This window comes from Micromesistius poutassou (genome assembly GCF_964030765.1).
Source record: "Micromesistius poutassou genome assembly, contig: SCAFFOLD_131, whole genome shotgun sequence".
NCBI lineage: Eukaryota > Metazoa > Chordata > Actinopteri > Gadiformes > Gadidae > Micromesistius > Micromesistius poutassou.
The window spans coordinates 35,136-52,756 of record NW_028177305.1 but is presented as its reverse complement, the minus strand read 5'-3'; the positions used below and the strand labels follow the sequence as shown (position 1 = coordinate 52,756).

The window sequence follows — 17,621 nt, the reverse complement described above, 5'->3', positions numbered from 1 at the left end:
CGTGTTTGGGTTAGCCTCACAGCGTGGTGGCAAGCAGCCGCGTTTGGGTTAGCCTCGCGGCGTGGTGGCTAGCGGCCGTGTTTGGGTTAGCCTTGCGGTGGCTAGCGGTCGTTTTTGGGTTAGCCTTGCAACACGGTGGCTAGCGGCCGTGTTTGAGTTAGCCTTGCGGTGCGGTGGCTGCGGCCTTGTTTGGATTAGCCTTGCGGTGGCTAGCTGCCGTGTTTGGGTTAGCCTCGCGGCGTGGTGGCTAGCGGCCGTGTTTGGGTTAGCCTTGCGGCGTGGTGGCGAGCGGCCGTGTTTGGGTTAGCCTTGCGGTGGCTAGCGGCCATGTTTGGGTTAGCCTCACGGCGCGGTGGCTAGCGGCCGTGTTTGGGTTATCCTTGTGGCGTGGTGGCTAGCGGCCGTGTTTGGGTTAGCCTCGCGGCTAGCGGCCACCTCTCTCTCTCTGTCTCTCTTTCTCTCTCTTTCTCTTCGTCTCTCTTGTACCTCTCTCTCTCTCTCTCATCTCTCTGTCTCTCTCTCTCTCTCTCTTCGTCCCTCTTGTACCTCTCTCTCTCTCTCTGTCTCTCTCTCTCTCTCTCTCTCTCTCTTCGTCCCTCTTGTACCTCTCTCTCTCTCTCTCTCTCTCTCTCTCCCTCCCCCCCCCCCCAGACGGAGCAGGAGAGAGGGAGAGCTGACCCCCCCCCCCCCCCCCCCCCCCTCCCTGTCCCGTGCTGCTGGTGTCCAACAGGATCCCCGCCTACCAGGTGAGCTCTCTCTGTCTGTCTGTCTCTTTCTCCTCTTGTCTCTCTCTCTCTCCTCTTGTCTCTCTCTCTCTCTCTCTCTCTCTCTCTCTCTCTCTGTCTGTCTGTCTCTTTCTCCTCTTGTCTCTCTCTCTCTCTCCTCTTGTCTCTCTCTCTCTCTCCTCTTGTCTCTCTCTCTCTCCCTCTCTCTCTCTATGAGTGAGTGAGTGAGTGAGTGCATGCGTGTGTCTGTGTGCATGTGTGCACTATGTGTGTGTGTGTGTGTGTGTGTGTGTGTGTGTGTGTGTATGTGTGTGTGTGTGTGTGTGTGTGCCTGTAAAGGGTGTAACAAGATGAACCCAACCCAATCCAGCCCGACAAGATGACTCATTGCAGAGAAGGATGAAAAACAACCCTGCTATGATAGAATCACACGCCAGCACAGACACGCCTGCCCTGACTCTGAGTGTGCTTCTGTTCAGAGAGAGGGAGAGGGGGAGGGAGAGGGCGGGGGAGAGAGGGAGAGGGGGGGGAGAGAGGGATAGGGGGAGGGAGATGGAGGGAGGGAGGGAGATCTCTCCCCGTCTCTCTGTCTCCCTCTCTCTCTCCCGTCTCTCTCTCTCCCCATCTCTCTCTCCCTGTCTCTCCCTCTCTCTCTCCCTGTCTCTCTCCCTCTCTCCCCGTCTCTCTCTCTCTCCGTCTCTCTCTCTCCCCATCTCTCTCTCCCTGTCTCTCCCTCTACCCGTCTGTCTCTCTCTACCCGTCTCTCTCTCTCTCTCTCCCGTCTCTCTCTCCTGTTTAAGGTGGTCACCATAGGAGTGGATGATTTGAGCTCTGTGTGTGTGCGTGTGTGTGTGTGTGTGTGTGTGTGTGCCTGTAAAGGGTGTAACAAGATGAACCCAACCCAATCCAGCCCGACAAGATCACACTCCAGTACAGACACGCCTGCCCTGACTCTGAGTGTGCTTCTGTTCAGAGAGAGGGAGAGGGGGAGGGAGAGGGAGGGAGGGAGGGAGGGAGAGAGGAGGAAGGGGGGGGGGGGGGGGACAAGAGAGAGAGGAGGGAGAGAGAGAGGGCGGGAGTGAGTGAGGGAGGGAGAGAGAGAGGGAGGGTTCTCATGAGACATGATCACAGGACAATTGAAAACCAAACTGGGTGTGGTCTCAGCAGCCTCACCTGGTCTGAGTCTGATTGGACGCTGGGGCTGGGGGAGGCGGCACACTTGCTGCTCGTTGACCAATCAGTGGTCAGCAGGTTAACGGACGCTCACTCTGATCCACAGTGGGGTTACTCTCTCTCTCTCTCTGTCTCTCTCTCTGTCTCTCTCTCTCTCTCTCTCTCTCTCTCTCTCTCTCGTCTCAGAGGTTCTGGGTTTGATTCCCAATGCAATATTCCCTCTGAGAGTGGTGAAGTTACCTGCACTATTTGTGGTGTTTTATGTTTAAAACCCGAGCATGTACGCTCTGTTATGCATCACCTGGGGTAATGGTGCGTAGCATTTGTTTAAAAGACTTCCATATGCATTTATATAGCCTTGAATTTAATAATAATAATATGTATTATGTTACACAGTAAAAACACATGGTTAAAAACACACACACACACACACACACACACACACACCTGCGTGTCCGTGGGGTTGGAGCCAGAAGTTAGCGGCGGGGCCAGGAGAGGACGTGTTGTTCGGGAGACTTAAGGATCACAGAAACCCGACGAGAAGGAAGCAGTTCTCTCCCTCAGGAGAACAACACAACACGTTTTGGGACACACACAGTCTGACCGACAGCAACCGCAACAAGGTGAGTAAAACAACACAACCTCAGCGCCTCTCTCCCCACGGTGTGATTACAAAGATAATGGAACGGCTCAACGCATGCGCCTTGTGGGCTTTGGAGGACAGTGACAGTGTGGTGCGATCTCTCCCCGTCTCTCTCTCTCCCCGTCTCTCTCTCTCTCCCTCTCTCTCTCTCTTCCGGCTCTCTTTCTCTCTCCCCGTCTCACTCTCTCTCTCCCCATCTCTCTCTCTGTCTCCCCGTCTCTCTCTCTCTCTCCGTCTGTCTCTCCCCGTCTCCCTCTCTCTCTCACCGTCTCTCTCTCTCTTTCTCTCCCCGTCTCTCTCTCTCTCTACCCGTCTGTCTCTCTCTACCCGTCTCTCTATCTCTCTCTCTCCCCGTCTCTCTCTCTCTCTCCCTCTGCCCCTCCGTCTCTCTCTCCCCCCCCCTCTCTCTCTCTCTCCCGTCTCTCCCCGTCTCTCTCTCCTGTTTAAGGTGGTCACCATAGGAGTGTATGATTTGAACTGTGGTTATTTGTCTGTGTGTGTGTGCGCGTGTGTGTGTGTGTGTGTGTGTGTGTGTGTGTGTGTGTGTGTGTGTGTGAATACGTACGCACGCGCGCGTGTGTGTGTGTGTGTGTGTGCCTGTAAAGGGTGTACCAAGATGAACCCAACCCAATCCAGCCCGACGAGATCACACTCCAGTACAGACACGCCTGCCCTGACTCTGAGTGTGCTTCTGTTCATTATGTTGATCAGTCTCTTTATTGATAACATGGTATCTGTGTTCCTGTGGGTTCTGCTGTAAAGAAGGAGAATCAGTCATGTGTCTCTACGTGCTGTTGGACCTGTCAGGCGTCTCTTTGTTTTCCTCCGTCTGAGCTTGTAGACATCAGAGCTCTCTGTCCAGAGATCATATTACAATAAAGGGATTAGTCATCATCACTGGAACAGCAGCCAATAGGAGGCTAGTGTGAACTGGGAGGGGAAGTGGTCCAACTGGTTGGTTCACAAACATAATTTCCTTGTTACAGAGTGTGACGGTTTGGTGTGGCTCACTTCACTACAGCAGGGAGAAGACTCAGGTACTGTACTCCACTCTGATCCGTGATTCATCATAAATATGTATAACTTATGACTTATATCAATAGAGAGTACTATTTTACTGTCATCATGTGGGTTGAAAAACGTTTGTGAATATGTTTAATACATTTTTTAACTGTAGCATACTTGAAACCTCTCACTGTTCACTACTGTTAGTCAAATTCTAACGACTATTTTGCTAATGAATAATTTAGCAGATTCTTTATCCAAAGAGACTGAGAGTGAATTCAGCTACAGGTCATTAAGGAGCAGGTTGGGGTTAGACAGTACAGAGACAGGTCATTAAGGAGCAGGTAGGGGTTAGACAGTACAGATACAGGTCATTAAGGAGCAGGTAGGGGTTAGACAGTACAGAGACAGGTCATTAAGGAGCAGGTAGGGGTTAGACAGTAAAGAGACAGGTCATTAAGGAGCAGGTAGGGGTTAGACAGTACAGAGACAGGTCATTAAGGAGCAGGTAGGGGTTAGACAGTACAGAGACAGGTCATTAAGGAGCAGGTAGGGGTTAGACAGCACAGAGACAGGTCATTGAGGAGCAGGTAGGGGTTAGACAGTACAGAGACAGGTCATTAAGGAGCAGGTAGGGGTTAGACAGTACAGAGACAGGTCATTAAGGAGCAGGTAGGGGTTAGACAGTACAGAGACAGGTCATTAAGGAGCAGGTAGGGGTTAGACAGTACAGAGAAAGGTAATTAAGGAGCAGGTAGGGGTTAGACAGTACAGAGACAGGTCATTAAGGAGCAGGTAGGGGTTAGACAGTACAGAGACGGGTCATTAAGGAGCAGGTAGGGGTTAGACAGTAGAGAGACGGGTCATTGAGGAGCAGGTAGGGGTTAGACAGTACAGAGACAGGTCATTAAGGAGCAGGTAGGGGTTAGACAGTACAGAGACAGGTCATTGAGGAGCAGGTAGGGGTTAGACAGTACAGAGACAGGTCATTGAGGAGCAGGTAGAGGTTAGACAGTACAGAGACAGGTCATTAAGGAGCAGGTAGGGGTTAGGGGGAGTTCTGCTCTATAGGATGCTACAGGTAAGACTGTGGACATTGGGGATCGAACCCAGAACCTTTCGGTTCTGGTTCCGGTTAATGTTAAAATACTCAATAATTCTATAATATTTCCCTCCCTTGCCCCATTTGAACTCTCACAGCTGGTCCAATCGGCTCCAGAGGACATTTGTGATTATTCAAAGCAGGGAGTGCATGTCCTTATACCTGCCACGCCCCGTGTGTGTGTGTGTGTGTGTGTGTGTGTGTGTGTGTGTGTGCGTGTGTGTGTGTGTGTGTGTGTGTGTGTGTGTGCGCAGTCTGAGCCTTCAGAGGTCTGAGTTGTCATAGCAACCGTTCCCCTCAGGCGTTTTCCAGAGACGCTGTGTCTGTGTTTTGTCAACAAGACTACAGGAGGGGGCGGGCTGTACGCTGCCCAACCAATCAGAAGGGAGAGACGTGGCTGGTTGTTTTTGTTCTGCTGCCCTCACACTGCCCCTGTACCTGTCTGTTCTGACATCAGACACACCCCTGTGAGGACAGCCCCGCCCTCTTCACAGCCTTTGACGTCAGTCCAGATTTCAGAAAGGCATCTGTCCTGTAGTGGTTTGGCTTTTTAAAACTAGAGCCAATCAGAATGCAGGACATCCTCTCAACATGTTGGAGGCGGGACAAGGGTTAGAAACGAGCAGGACACCTGACACCTGTACAGTAATGTCATGGAACAGCAGCCAATAGGAGGCTAGTCTGAGAGGAGCGTGAACTGGGAGGGGAACTGGTCCAACTGGTTGGTTCACAGGATCATTTCCTTGTAATGAGTGGGACGGTTTGGTGTGGCTCACTTCACTACAGCAGGGAGAAGACTCAGGTACTGTACTCAGCTCTCATCTGTGATATATCATAAACTGTATAACTTTGAATCTTATCAATAGGTTGATGGTTAGTTTTCTGGAAAAACACATGGTTTAAAACTAAAGTAAATATATGGTTGCATTGCTATTTGTCAAAACTACTATCTTTATTCAAAGTTACTGACAGTGAAATCAGATACAGGTCATTAGGAAGCAGGTAGGGGTTAGACAGTACAGAGACAGGTCATTAAGGAGCAGGTAGGGGTTAGACAGTACAGAGACAGGTCATTAAGGAGCAGGTAGGGGTTAGACAGTACAGAGACAGGTCATTAAGGAGCAGGTAGGGGTTAGACAGTACAGAGACAGGTCATTAAGGAGCAGGTAGGGGTTAGACAGTACAGAGACAGGTCATTAAGGAGCAGGTAGGGGTTAGGGGGAGTTCTGCTCTATAGGATGCTACAGGTAAGACTGTGGACATTGGGGATCGAACCCAGAACCTTTCAGCTTGGATTCAAGCATCCGGTTAACGTTCAAATACTCAATAATTCTATAATATTTCCCTCCCTTGCCCCATTTGAACTCTCACAGCTGGTCCAATCGGCTCCAGAGGACATTTGTGATTATTCAAAGCAGGGAGTGTGTGTGCTTCTACCTGCCACACCCTGTGTGTGTGTGTGTGTGTGTGTGTGTGTGTGCAGTCTAAGCCTTCAGAGGTTTGAGTTGTCATAGCAACCGTTCCCCTCAGGCGTTTTCCAGAGACGCTGTGTCTGTGTTTTGTCAACAAGACTACAGGAGGGGGCGGGCTGTACGCTGCCCAACCAATCAGAAGGGAGAGACGTGGCTGGTTGTTTTTGCTCTGCTGCCCTCACACTGCCCCTGTACCTGTCTGTTCTGACGTCAGACACACCCCTGTGAGGACAGCCCTCCCCACCTTCTTCACAGCCTTTGGCTTCAGTCCAGATTTCAGAAAGGCGTCTGTCCTGTAGTGGTTTGGCTTTTTAAAACTAGAGCCAATCAGAATGCAGGACATCCTCTCAACATGTTGGAGGCGGGACAAGGGTTAGAAAGGAGCAGGACACCTGACACCTGTACAGTACTGTCATGGAACAGCAGCCAATAGGAGGCTAGTCTGAGAGGAGCGTGAACTGGGAGGGGAACTGGTCCAACTGGTTGGTTCACAGGATCATTTCCTTGTAATGAGTGGGACGGTTTGGTGTGGCTCACTTCATTACAGCAGGGAGAAGACTCAGGTACTGTACTCAGCTCTGATCTGTGATATATCATATAACACGTATAACTTTGAATCTTATCAATAGGTTGATGGTTTGTTTTCTGGAAAAATACATGGTTTTAAACTATAGTAAATATATGGTTGCATTGCTATTTGTCAAAACTACTATCTTTATTCAAAGTTACTCACAGTGAAATCAGATACAGGTCATTAGGAAGAAGATAGGGGTTAGACAGTACAGAGACAGGTCATTAAGGAGCAGGTAGGGGTTAGACAGTACAGAGACGGGTCATTAAGGAGCAGGTAGGGGTTAGACAGTACAGAGACAGGTCATTAAGGAGCAGGTAGGGGTTAGACAGTACAGAGACAGGTCATTAAGGAGCAGGTAGGGGTTAGACAGTACAGAGACAGGTCATTAAGGAGCAGGTAGGGGTTAGACAGTACAGAGACAGGTCATTAAGGAGCAGGTAGGGGTTAGACAGTACAGAGACAGGTCATTAATGAGCATGTAGGGGTTAGACAGTACAGAGACAGGTCATTAAGGAGCAGGTAGGGGTTAGACAGTACAGAGACAGGTCATTAAGGAGCAGGTAGAGGTTAGACAGTACAGAGACAGGTCATTAAGGAGCAGGTAGGGGTTAGACAGTACAGAGACAGGTCATTAAGGAGCAGGTAGGGGTTAGACAGTACAGAGACAGGTCATTAAGGAGCAGGTAGGGGTTAGACAGTACAGAGACAGGTCATTAAGGAGCAGGTAGGTTGGACTACAGTCATTGGGGATCGAACACAGAACCTTTCAGCTTGGTATCAAGCACCCTGTTAACGTTAAATAATAGTTTTTCATTCTTCTGTTTTAGGATTTGTCCTAAATCCAACCTCCTGTTAGAAAATATACAACATATAACATTATATATAATATATATATAACATATAAAACCATTGCATTTGAACAAGTTCAAGCTGTTATTTTACTATTGTTATCCATGTCTTGTAGGAATGGCCTCTGCTAATTCCTCATCTGAAGAGGACTTTTCATGTTCCATCTGTCTGGATGTGTTCAACAGCCCAGTTACCACACCATGTGGACACAACTTCTGTAGAACCTGTATTACAACGTTCTGGGATGACAAAGTCCGGTATAAATGTCCTGTTTGCAACGAGCTGTTCCACACAAGACCTGGTTTACGGGTTAATACCCTCTTATCAGGGATGGTTGATCGGTTTAGAAGTTCTGTACCAGTCAAAGAGCAGCCTTGTGTTGAACCAGGAGAAGTTCCCTGTGACGTCTGTACTGGGACCCAGCTGAAGGCCGCGAAGTCCTGCCTGACGTGTTTCATGTCTTACTGCCACACCCACCTGGAGCCTCATCAGAGAGTCGCAGGCCTGAAGAAACATCGGCTGGTCGAGCCTATGGACCGTCTGGAGGACAGGATGTGTAAGAAACACGACCGACTCCTGGAGCTCTTCTGCCAGACTGAAAAGGTGTGTGTGTGTCTGTTGTGCACAGTGACGGACCACAAGTCCCATCCTGTTGTACCTCTAAAGGAGGAATATGAAGTAAAGACGGCCCAGCTTGGGAAGATAGAGGCTGAAGTTCAGCAGATGATCCAGGAGAGACAACTAAAGATTAAGGACATCAGATACACAGTGGGACGTAGCAAAGCAGACGCAGACAAAGAGATAGCCGATGGTCTGCAGGTCTTCACTGCTCTGAAGCGCTCTGTTGAAAAGTGCCTGAATGATCACAACCAAACGGTTAAAGAGAAACTGAAATCCACAGAGAAAGAAGCTGAAGGCCTCATCAAAGAGCTGGAGCAGGAAATAAAAGATCTGACCAATAGAAGATCAGAGGTGAAGCAGCTCTCACACACTGAAGACCACCTCCACCTCCTCCAGACCTTCAGATCCCTGAAGGATCCTCCACCCACCAGGGACTGGACCACGGTGGAGGTCTGTCCTCCGTCATACGTTGGGACCTTGAGCAGATCCTTGGATCAGCTGGAGGAGACACTGAACAGGGAGATGAAGAAGCTCATGTGTAAGTGTCTGTTTGGTTTGATTTAGGGCTGTCAAATGCACATTCAATATTCCAATATTCTTCAAATATAAAGATTTATTTTACATTCAAACAAAATTAAACATGTCAAATGTTTTTCCCTGAAGACAATGCTGTGAGTGCTGCAGTGTAAAGTGAGGTTGAAAACATGTTTTATGAAGCTACATAGCTTAAAGGGACACTGTGTAGGAATTACTCCCATCTTGTGGTAAAATGATATAGTGCATTCAAACGAATAGTGCTCGCTTTTTGAAATGGACGTTGCAACCTGGTTGCAACTACGGTAGGCGGTATGTGCCAGAAGCTATGACAACATGTCGTCAATACTACCTCATCAAGTTTTTTTTTCTAGTAATGATGAGGTACGCTATTTCAAACAAACTTCAAACTCCATTGAATCATTAGTGTGAGCATGTATGAATAATTACTCCTCGAGCAAGATAGTGAATTATGTTGCCATGTTTATATTGTTGTTTTTTATTGGTAACATTACTATGTGGTTGTCTAACCTATAGCATCAGTTAACAACTTGACACACAACGATTGTGCTTATATAACGCATAAACTATGTGTAATAATTTATTAATAAATTAGTAGTAATTAATAAGTAGTGATACATTCCTTATTTGTGTATTTTTACGGTGTGCGTGCATTATCAGATCATCATTAGGTGATTTAAGGGTAGGGAGAGGACAGAGTCAGTGGGTCGGTGGGAGGTAGTAGGCATGAACTGCAACCCTTATTCAATCAAACAGAGCCTATGCTGCTATCCACCAACGAGGCTGTTTAGGCCTCTAACTATACGTGTTCTACTGTTATGCTGCCTATGTAATGAATTACACAACCAAGCAATGAGAAAGGCTTGTAATTTAGACTTTAGACACATTGACTTAGCTGTTGATAAGGAAGCAGGCAACTTCAGAGTCCTTTTGAAAAATCGTAATCCTTCATTAGCTCTTTAAACCTGGGAAGAGCTAATACATTTCTTAAAATGCTACAGTGTCCCTTTAAGAGAAAAAAAGCAATTGATCGTGATTAATCACAGCAAATTGTGCGATCAATTGACAGCACTAAGATATACGTGTGTGTGTGTGTGTACACACCTACCAGTTCTCTGGTCCAACAGTAAAGGGCTGATTATGGTCCCACGTTCACGCAACGCAACGACCACGCAGACGCTTCAACGCAGTCGTGAACCTTTGTGGTTCTGCGTCAGGTTTTAGTGAGCGGACCAATCACAGCCCTCGCTGCTGCGTCGCCTCGACAGAAGGTGACATTTTTTGGGAGGCGCACGTCAGGCCCTTGTGGTGGACGCAAGGAGGGTCCGCGAGGACGTAACTGTGTGTTCACACCAAACGCAACGGCGCGACACGATTCCATACAAAGTCAACGTAGAGACGCAAATCGGCGAAATTTGTCGCGGCAAATTCACGTTCACTCCCTGGGTGAAGTAACGTGGGTGAAGTAACGTAAAACAGCCAATCAGCGTTCAACCAGCCGGGCCAACCGTTCCCTGCACTCCGCAGTGAACCGCAGCTTGGAGGAGAAAGTGATTGTTTCCGTTTGCGACTCCTGGAGCTCTATATATAATATGATATTATATAATATAATATATAAATATCTATATAATATATACAATATATATAATATCAAGGCACAAAGCTGTGTGCGCCTCCCCACACACACACACACACAACCCTAACCCATAAACGACGGACATTCCGACGTCTCTCCCTCTTCCACAACAGGTAAAGACATGCAATTAAGCAATATCACACGAGAGGGAGTGCTGTTGTACTGTATATCAGCACGGCTGTGATTCGGTCGTAGGCACGAGGCCGCAGGCCGAGTGCCGCAGATAATCACACCGTGCTGATATACAGTACAACAGCACGACCTCGAGTGTGATATTGCTTTTATACAACAGTGCTACGAGCACATTTTATTAGTTAACAGTAATAAGAAACAAGAGATTATGATTTGTTTGTTTAGTAATCATTTATTCGGCTCCGCCAACAAAAATAGTTCCGCAACTGAAGGGAGACTAGGCTGTTGCCAGGCAACACATATACAGTACATAAACATTCAGGCTATTTAACAGCTGATGTAACGTTAGCTAATAACGGTTATTAGAACGCCCGTACAGCGGAGTGATTATGTCTGTGAAAAGTCCCAGTGCTGTTATACTGTATATCAGCACTATGGAATGTCTCGTTGTCCAATCAAATTGCTCGGTTGGGACCGGTCGGAACTAACTGTTGTATAATGGTGGTTATCTTGGCCATGGTTGATGAGAATGAATTGGCATAAAGCACCGTTGGCGGGCAAAAGATGTTGCGCGACAAAATTCGCTGTGCGACAAAATTTGCCTGACATAACTGCATAGTGACAGCTTATGATTTGATGCGCGACAAAACCAATCACAGCCCACACAACAATATACACACAACTTTTTATATGTAGGGTACAGATGCGCGTGCCTAACTGCCTATGTAGTTGGAGATTAGGCTATTATAATGAATAATAATAATAATGAATGAGCGAGAAATTACACAGATTAGAATAGAAAAACACACACACACACGATCGGATGGATCCGACCGGGATTTTCGTTGCCGTTGCGATGGGTTTCCTCTATCAGCGACGTATACAATATATATAAAATCCCAGCCTCTTCAATTTTAAAATAGTATGTCAATATTTTGAATGAATAGGCCTACATTTTTGTTATATATGTAAAATGTTCCTATATATAGCCTATTATTATAGCTTACATACTAATATTTTAAAACATGGGAATGCGAAATGGGATATTTAACGGTCCCAAGTCCACACGAGTCACCTCCGACGCATCCTCGGTGGAACGGCCTCATCGAGAACGCATCGAGAACACACACGGGTTTTACGACAGTACGACAGTCCACTGATTGCTCAACGAGCAACAGCTGAGTCAGAAGGCGAGAGCGAGACCAACTGAAAACGAATCCGGAATGAAACTAAAACTGTGATTCTGAAAAAAGTATGAATGATATCGAAATTCTGTTTACATATTATTGAAGATACAAATGTGTAGATTTGTTTAATTGTTTGAACAATGGTAAACGGTAATGATGGTCATTTTGACCAAGTTATGACGTCTTAAGTGGTTGAAGAGGATGAAGCATGAATCAGCGTTTTTTGAATTTTCCAACTGAAACGAATGGGGGGATTTTGGGCGAATAACCTGGAATATCTCGGGAATTATGAATAATATCATGTCTTGTTCTCCCGTCAGATGCCTGTGAACTCACACTGGACCCAAACACAGCCCACAGACGACTCTCTCTGTCTGAGGACAACAGAAAGGTGACGCTGGTCAGAGAGGACCAGTCGTATCCGGATCACCCAGAGAGATTTGACTCCCGGTACCAGGTGTTGTGTAGAGAGGCTCTGACTGGCCGCTGTTACTGGGAGGTAGAGAGGAAAGGACGTGTTGATATAGGAGTGACATACAGAGGAATCACAAGGAGAGGAGGGGGTGATGACAGCGGGCTTGGAAGGAACAACAAGTCCTGGAGTCTTTATTGTTATGATGGTGGTTACTCTGCCGTGTACAACGGTAGAGGGACAGACATACGTCTCCCCCCCGCTGGCTCTACCAGAGTAGGAGTGTATCTGGACCGGCCTGCTGGCACTCTGTCCTTCTACAGAGTGTCCCGAGGTGTAGGAGGGTCCTCAGACACACTGACACACATCCACACCTTCAGGTCCACCTTCACCCAGGAGGACCTCCTCCCTGGGTTTGGGGTAGGGTGGGGGGGGTGGGGTGACTCAGTGTCTCTGTGTCGGTTGTAGAAAGAAAAAACGGGCGGTTAACGGTTAAGCCAAACAAACAACAAACAAAGAAGACAACAAAGAAAACAAACAAGCCAAACAAACAACAAACTTAACAAAGGGCATTTAACACACAAACATGCGCACGCACACACACATACATACACACACACAGACAAACACACGCGCACACACACACGTAGAGACACACACACACACAGTAGCGGTTCTACAGTCACGCCCCGGGGGAGACCCCCTCCGTGTGCCACCCCCCCCCCCCCCCCCCCCGGCGGAGTCCTTCACGGGGGGGGGGGGGGGGTTATCTTTTTTTTCTCGTATGCTCGCCCCGTGCACGTAGTTGTTGACGGGGGGGGGGGGGGGGGGGGGGTTGCGGTCTGGTGGAGTTGGACACACATACACAAACGCGCACACACACACAGACAAACACACACACACACACACACATGCACACACACACACACACACACACAGAGACACACACAAACGTGCACAGACAAACACACACACACACAAGGGGGTTAGCTTAGCAGGTTTTATTAAGATTGAATCTTTAATTTGAATGTATATTAAATACCTATTGAATGTAAATCACATGTTTTTTATCCTACAGTTTTTGTACCTTTTCATGAACAGTTTTGTTCTTAAGGACTCTGATATCATTATCTTTGTCCTAACAAAGAACCTGATTTAAAGCAGATTTTATATTTCATTCATAATAACCAGGAGGTCTGTGTTGTAAAAGACTTTAAACTGAGTATTGATTCCTGGTGTTCTGTTGGGAACCAAACGGCAGCAGAACATGTTCAGTTATTAAAGATACGTGCACACCTGTTTATGATTAGTAAAGTCTGCAGCTTCTATTGTTTCAGTCCTTGTGTTTATTGTGTACATGTAAGGGACTATTTTTCTGTTGCATTTGTTAATGAAGCATAATTTTAATAAACAACTGAGTGGATCCAACTGAATGTTCTTGTGTGTTCAGCCCATCATCATTCTCCTTTTATTACTAAATAATGTTACATAAGTGCCTTAAGAATAATAATAATATAATAATAATGTTGTTCTGATATTATTCTGGGACCTCCTCCCTGGGTTTTGGTTAGGGGGGGGGGGGGGGGGGGGGGGGGGGCGGTGCCTCAGTGTCTCTGTGTCCGTCGTAGAAAGAAACCACAGACAGACGGACACACACTCTGTCTCTCTCTCTCTCCCCGTCTCTCTCTGTCTCCCTCTCCTCCCCTCCCCCCCGTCTCCCTCTCCCCCCGTCTCCTTCTCCCCCCCGTCTCCCCCCCTCTCCCCCCCCTCCCCCTCCAGCTGCTGCTGTGTGGTTCCAGGTCAGAGGTGCTGCTGGTTCTCTAGGACCAGAGGGGCACCCTGCCGGCCCTCCTAGCCCAGCTGCAGAGGGCCCTGGCTGGGCGCGCCGCCCGCCGGCTCGGCCTCCTCTGCCCCGGAGGCACGGAGGAGCTGCAGGTGGTCGGCGGTGAGGAGACGACCCGGGCAAAGTGACCCCGAAACACGACGGACATGAGGAGGAGGGGGCGAGGAGAACGGTGACGTCACCAGAGGCGTCAGGCGCAAGCTTTGGGTACGATGTGTTAAGAATTAGTTTTTTGTTTGTGAGTAAAGATGTTTACCCCCCCCCGTCAACAATCCTGATCGCCCCCCCCCCCCCCCCCGTCAACAATCCTGATCGCCCCCACCCCCCCCGTCAACAATCCCGATCGCCCCCCCCCCCCCCCCCGCCAACAACCCTGATCGCGGGGGGGTGGGGGGGGGGCTCGGGGGGGGTCTTGCCTAGGGCCCAATTCGGTGTAGAAGCGGCCCTGCTGTCCTCCGCCGCCGGTCTGCAGGTCTGCGCTCCCACGGGGCCCCGGAAGCTTCCAGCACAGTGAGTGCACTCCACCTCCGAGCGTCACCTCTGAGGCTGCTTCAACGCCTGGGGCGCCCGCCACCGAGCGGCCACGTCACACACCGTCACATCTCTCAGTTGGACGGGAACACTTTGAGCTCAGCCAATCCCGTGGCTGAACCGGGGTTCCCCTCGACAACAGGTCTGTGTGTCGTACTAGCCCGGGGGTCGGCAACCATCCAAAGAGACATTGCTGAGAGGAGACGGGGGGGAGGGAGACGGGGGAGGAGGGGGAGGAGGAGGAGGAGGAGGTGGAGGAGGAGGAGGAGGGAGAGGAGGGGGAGGAGGAGAGCGAGGAGGGGGGAGAGGAGGAGGGAGAGGGAGAGGAGGAGGAGGATGAGGAGGGAGAGGAGGAGGAGGATGAGGAGGAAGAGAAGGAGCCAAAGACAAGAAGAAACAAAACAGTCAGTGAAGTGTGGGACAATATACTACTAATATAGTTATACTATAGTACTAACTATATTAGTACTACCTTATTTGTCTCCCCTGTCTCTGTGTGTGTGTGTGTGTGTGTGTGTGTGTGTGTGTGTGTGTGTGTGTGTGTAATGTAAAATGGGAACAGACTGAATAATATATGTTTTATATGAACACTGTCTAATAAAGGTGTAATGTAAAATGAATAGAATTTGTCCTTTGGTCTTCTCCTCTCTTCTTTGATGAACCTTTTGTGTGGGGAGGGTCTGAAACTGTATAAGAAACCATGTCAACCTGTATTCAGGACTCACTCTGCTAGAGAGGAGTCTAATGTATGCATGCATTAAAACCTAGGACATTTTGCTTTCCAATGTATTGTGTGCTTTACTGCAGTGGGAATCTCACCTGGCCCAGACGCAATCTCTGTTAAAGGGGAATGGCCACGACAGTAGTCAGCTTAAAGAGGGTCATGTGTTTAATGTGCTACTCGCATATAATGAGTGTTTATTCCAGAGCCAGGATGAAGTGGTGGCGGATCAGTTCTGGTCGTGTGGTGACGAGACTCTCAGATCCACACTCCCTACAGTTTGGAAAGGGAGGCGGTGCGAGGCTGCCAGCAGTGACCCACGTTGTGCTGATCCCTCCCATAAAGGACGACGACACCAGCTTAGGAGACGCTGACAAAGGTAGGCGGAAAAGAGCGCACGGCCCGGAGCCAGAGATACAAACGGAGCGTAGAGGACGACCCAGGGGAGCAGCCCGTAAACACAAGGCTAGGAACCAGGGAGCAGGAGGGGTTGAAGCTCTCTCCCCAATGATCGGGCTGGTAAAGAACGCAGACTGGATGAACTGCATTTATTATAATCAACAGAGGTTCATTAATTACACGGACGACGCTTTATCTGCGCTAGGTGAGCAGCTGCGTGCCACAAGCCAAATGACTTTGGCAAAACAGGCAAGCCCTGTGATTGGTTACTGGCGGAACAAGGAGGAGTCTGTGCTCTTATAGGAGAAATGTGCTGCACCTTATTAAATAATTCATTATATTATTATTTAATAAGTATAATAATATATAATAATTATATAATAATATTTATTTTATTATAATTATATTAATAAAGTTACAGATTAAAAACGTTCCCACACACGCTTTGATTCACAGCCAGTCAACGCCTGCCCTCTGGTGGACAAAACGAGAACTGCACGCAGCATATATTTTGTGGTCAGGAACGAGTTGAACTTCGCTTAATCTCTAAAAATAAAAATATATAACTACACATTACAGGCCACAATACAAGACGAACACCGCTGTTTTTAAAGTTTAGATTTTTTTCATACAATAAATTATAAATTAAAAAATATTCCCACACACGCCAATATTCAGTCGGTCAACGCCTGCCGTCTGGTGGACAAAACGAGAACTGCGCGCAGTATATATTTTCTGTGGCCAGGAAGGCGAATTCATACGAGTTGAACTTCGGTTAAGCTCTAAAAACATGAAACTGTATTAAAACACGTCGTGTGTAGAAAACGGGAGTAGAGCAACGTCAGACTCATCTGCAAATTAAAATATAAGCTCCAACTCAATACTTGCGTTTAAAGTTGCTGGTCGGACTGTAAACAATGACCCGCCCACGGAGGAGGAAGTCTAGATCCGGATATCCGTTATCGGCTCCACCGGTGGGCGGGATATATCGTCCCCATGGTTACCGTAGCTCCTTATCACGCCACAGGTCACCCAGATCGGTGTTCAAAGAAACGCAATTCATGTAATAAAATAAACCTAACAGCATCACGCTTGTTGTTAAGACTGTGATTATATTTTAGATTTAATCCATCTATTTTAGATCTATTTTTAGATAACTGTCGTCCAGTTTCACTATTAAACAACGATTATAAATGACTAACCTACATTTCTACATCTCTGTACTCCCAAAGCGAGAGCTGTGTCCGCGTTCTCGGCAGCCAGTCAGTTCCGTTCCCGGTGGGTGTTGGCCTCCGCCAGGGCTGCGCCTTGTCACCAATCCTGTTTGTGATATTCATGGACAGGATATCGAGGCGTAGTCGTGGTGGGGAGGGGTTGCAGTTCGGTGATCTGAGGATCGCATCACTGCTCTTTGCAGATGATGTGGTCCTGATGGCATCATCGGCCTGTGACCTTCAGCACTCACTGGATCGGCTGGCGGCCGAGTGTGAAGCGGCTGGGATGAGGATCAGCACCACTAAATCTGAGGCCATGACTCTTAGCAGGAAACCGGTGGATTGCCCTCTCCGGGTAGGAAATGAGTCCTTAGCCCAAGTGAAGGAGTTTAAGTACCTCGGGGTCTTGTTCGCGAGTGAGGGTACGATGGAGCGTGAGATTGGCCGGAGAATCGGAGCAGCGGGGGCGGTATTGCGTTCGCTTTACCGCACTGTTGTGACGAAAAGAGAGCTGAGCCGCAAGGCAAAGCTCTCGATCTACCGGTCGATCTTCGTTCCTACCCTCACCTATGGTCATGAGGGATGGGTGATGACCCAAAGGACGAGATCGCGGATACAAGCGGCCGAGATGAGTTTTCTCAGGAGGGTGGCTGGCTTCTCCCTTAGGGATAGGGTGAGAAGTTCAGTCATCCGGGAGGAACTCGGATTAGAGCCGCTGCTCCTTTGCTTAGAAAGGAGTCAGTTAGAGGAGTCTGGTTCATCTGGTAAGGATGCCCACTGGACGCCTCCCTTGGGAGGTGTTCCAGGCACGACCAGTGGGGAGGAGA

The 17,621-nt window shown here is 48.4% G+C and overlaps 2 protein-coding genes across 2 annotated transcripts in view; both read left to right on the top strand.

The window, feature by feature from the left end:
* The window catches only part of LOC311376281 (E3 ubiquitin/ISG15 ligase TRIM25-like), a 116,036-nt gene that overhangs the window by 75,142 nt on the left and 23,273 nt on the right, over positions 1 to 17,621 (top strand). The gene's annotated exons all lie outside the window — the stretch shown is intronic.
* LOC311376282 (E3 ubiquitin-protein ligase TRIM47-like) lies at positions 2,378 to 12,799 on the top strand. Its single transcript, XM_084491127.1, has 4 exons — positions 2,378 to 2,521; positions 3,528 to 3,578; positions 7,659 to 8,702; positions 11,995 to 12,799. The coding sequence occupies exons 3-4, from the start codon at positions 7,661 to 7,663 to the stop codon at positions 12,552 to 12,554; spliced, it is 1,602 nt and encodes a 533-aa protein (XP_084347253.1). The 5' UTR covers positions 2,378 to 2,521; positions 3,528 to 3,578; positions 7,659 to 7,660; the 3' UTR covers positions 12,555 to 12,799.

Coding starts and splice junctions, on each gene's coding strand:
- LOC311376282 (XM_084491127.1), top strand. CDS start 7,661: ATGGCCTCTGCTAATTCCTCATCTGAAGAGGACTTTTCATGTTCCATC. Junction 8,703..11,994: donor GGAGATGAAGAAGCTCATGT/GTAAGTGTCTGT, acceptor TTCTCCCGTCAG/ATGCCTGTGAACTCACACTG.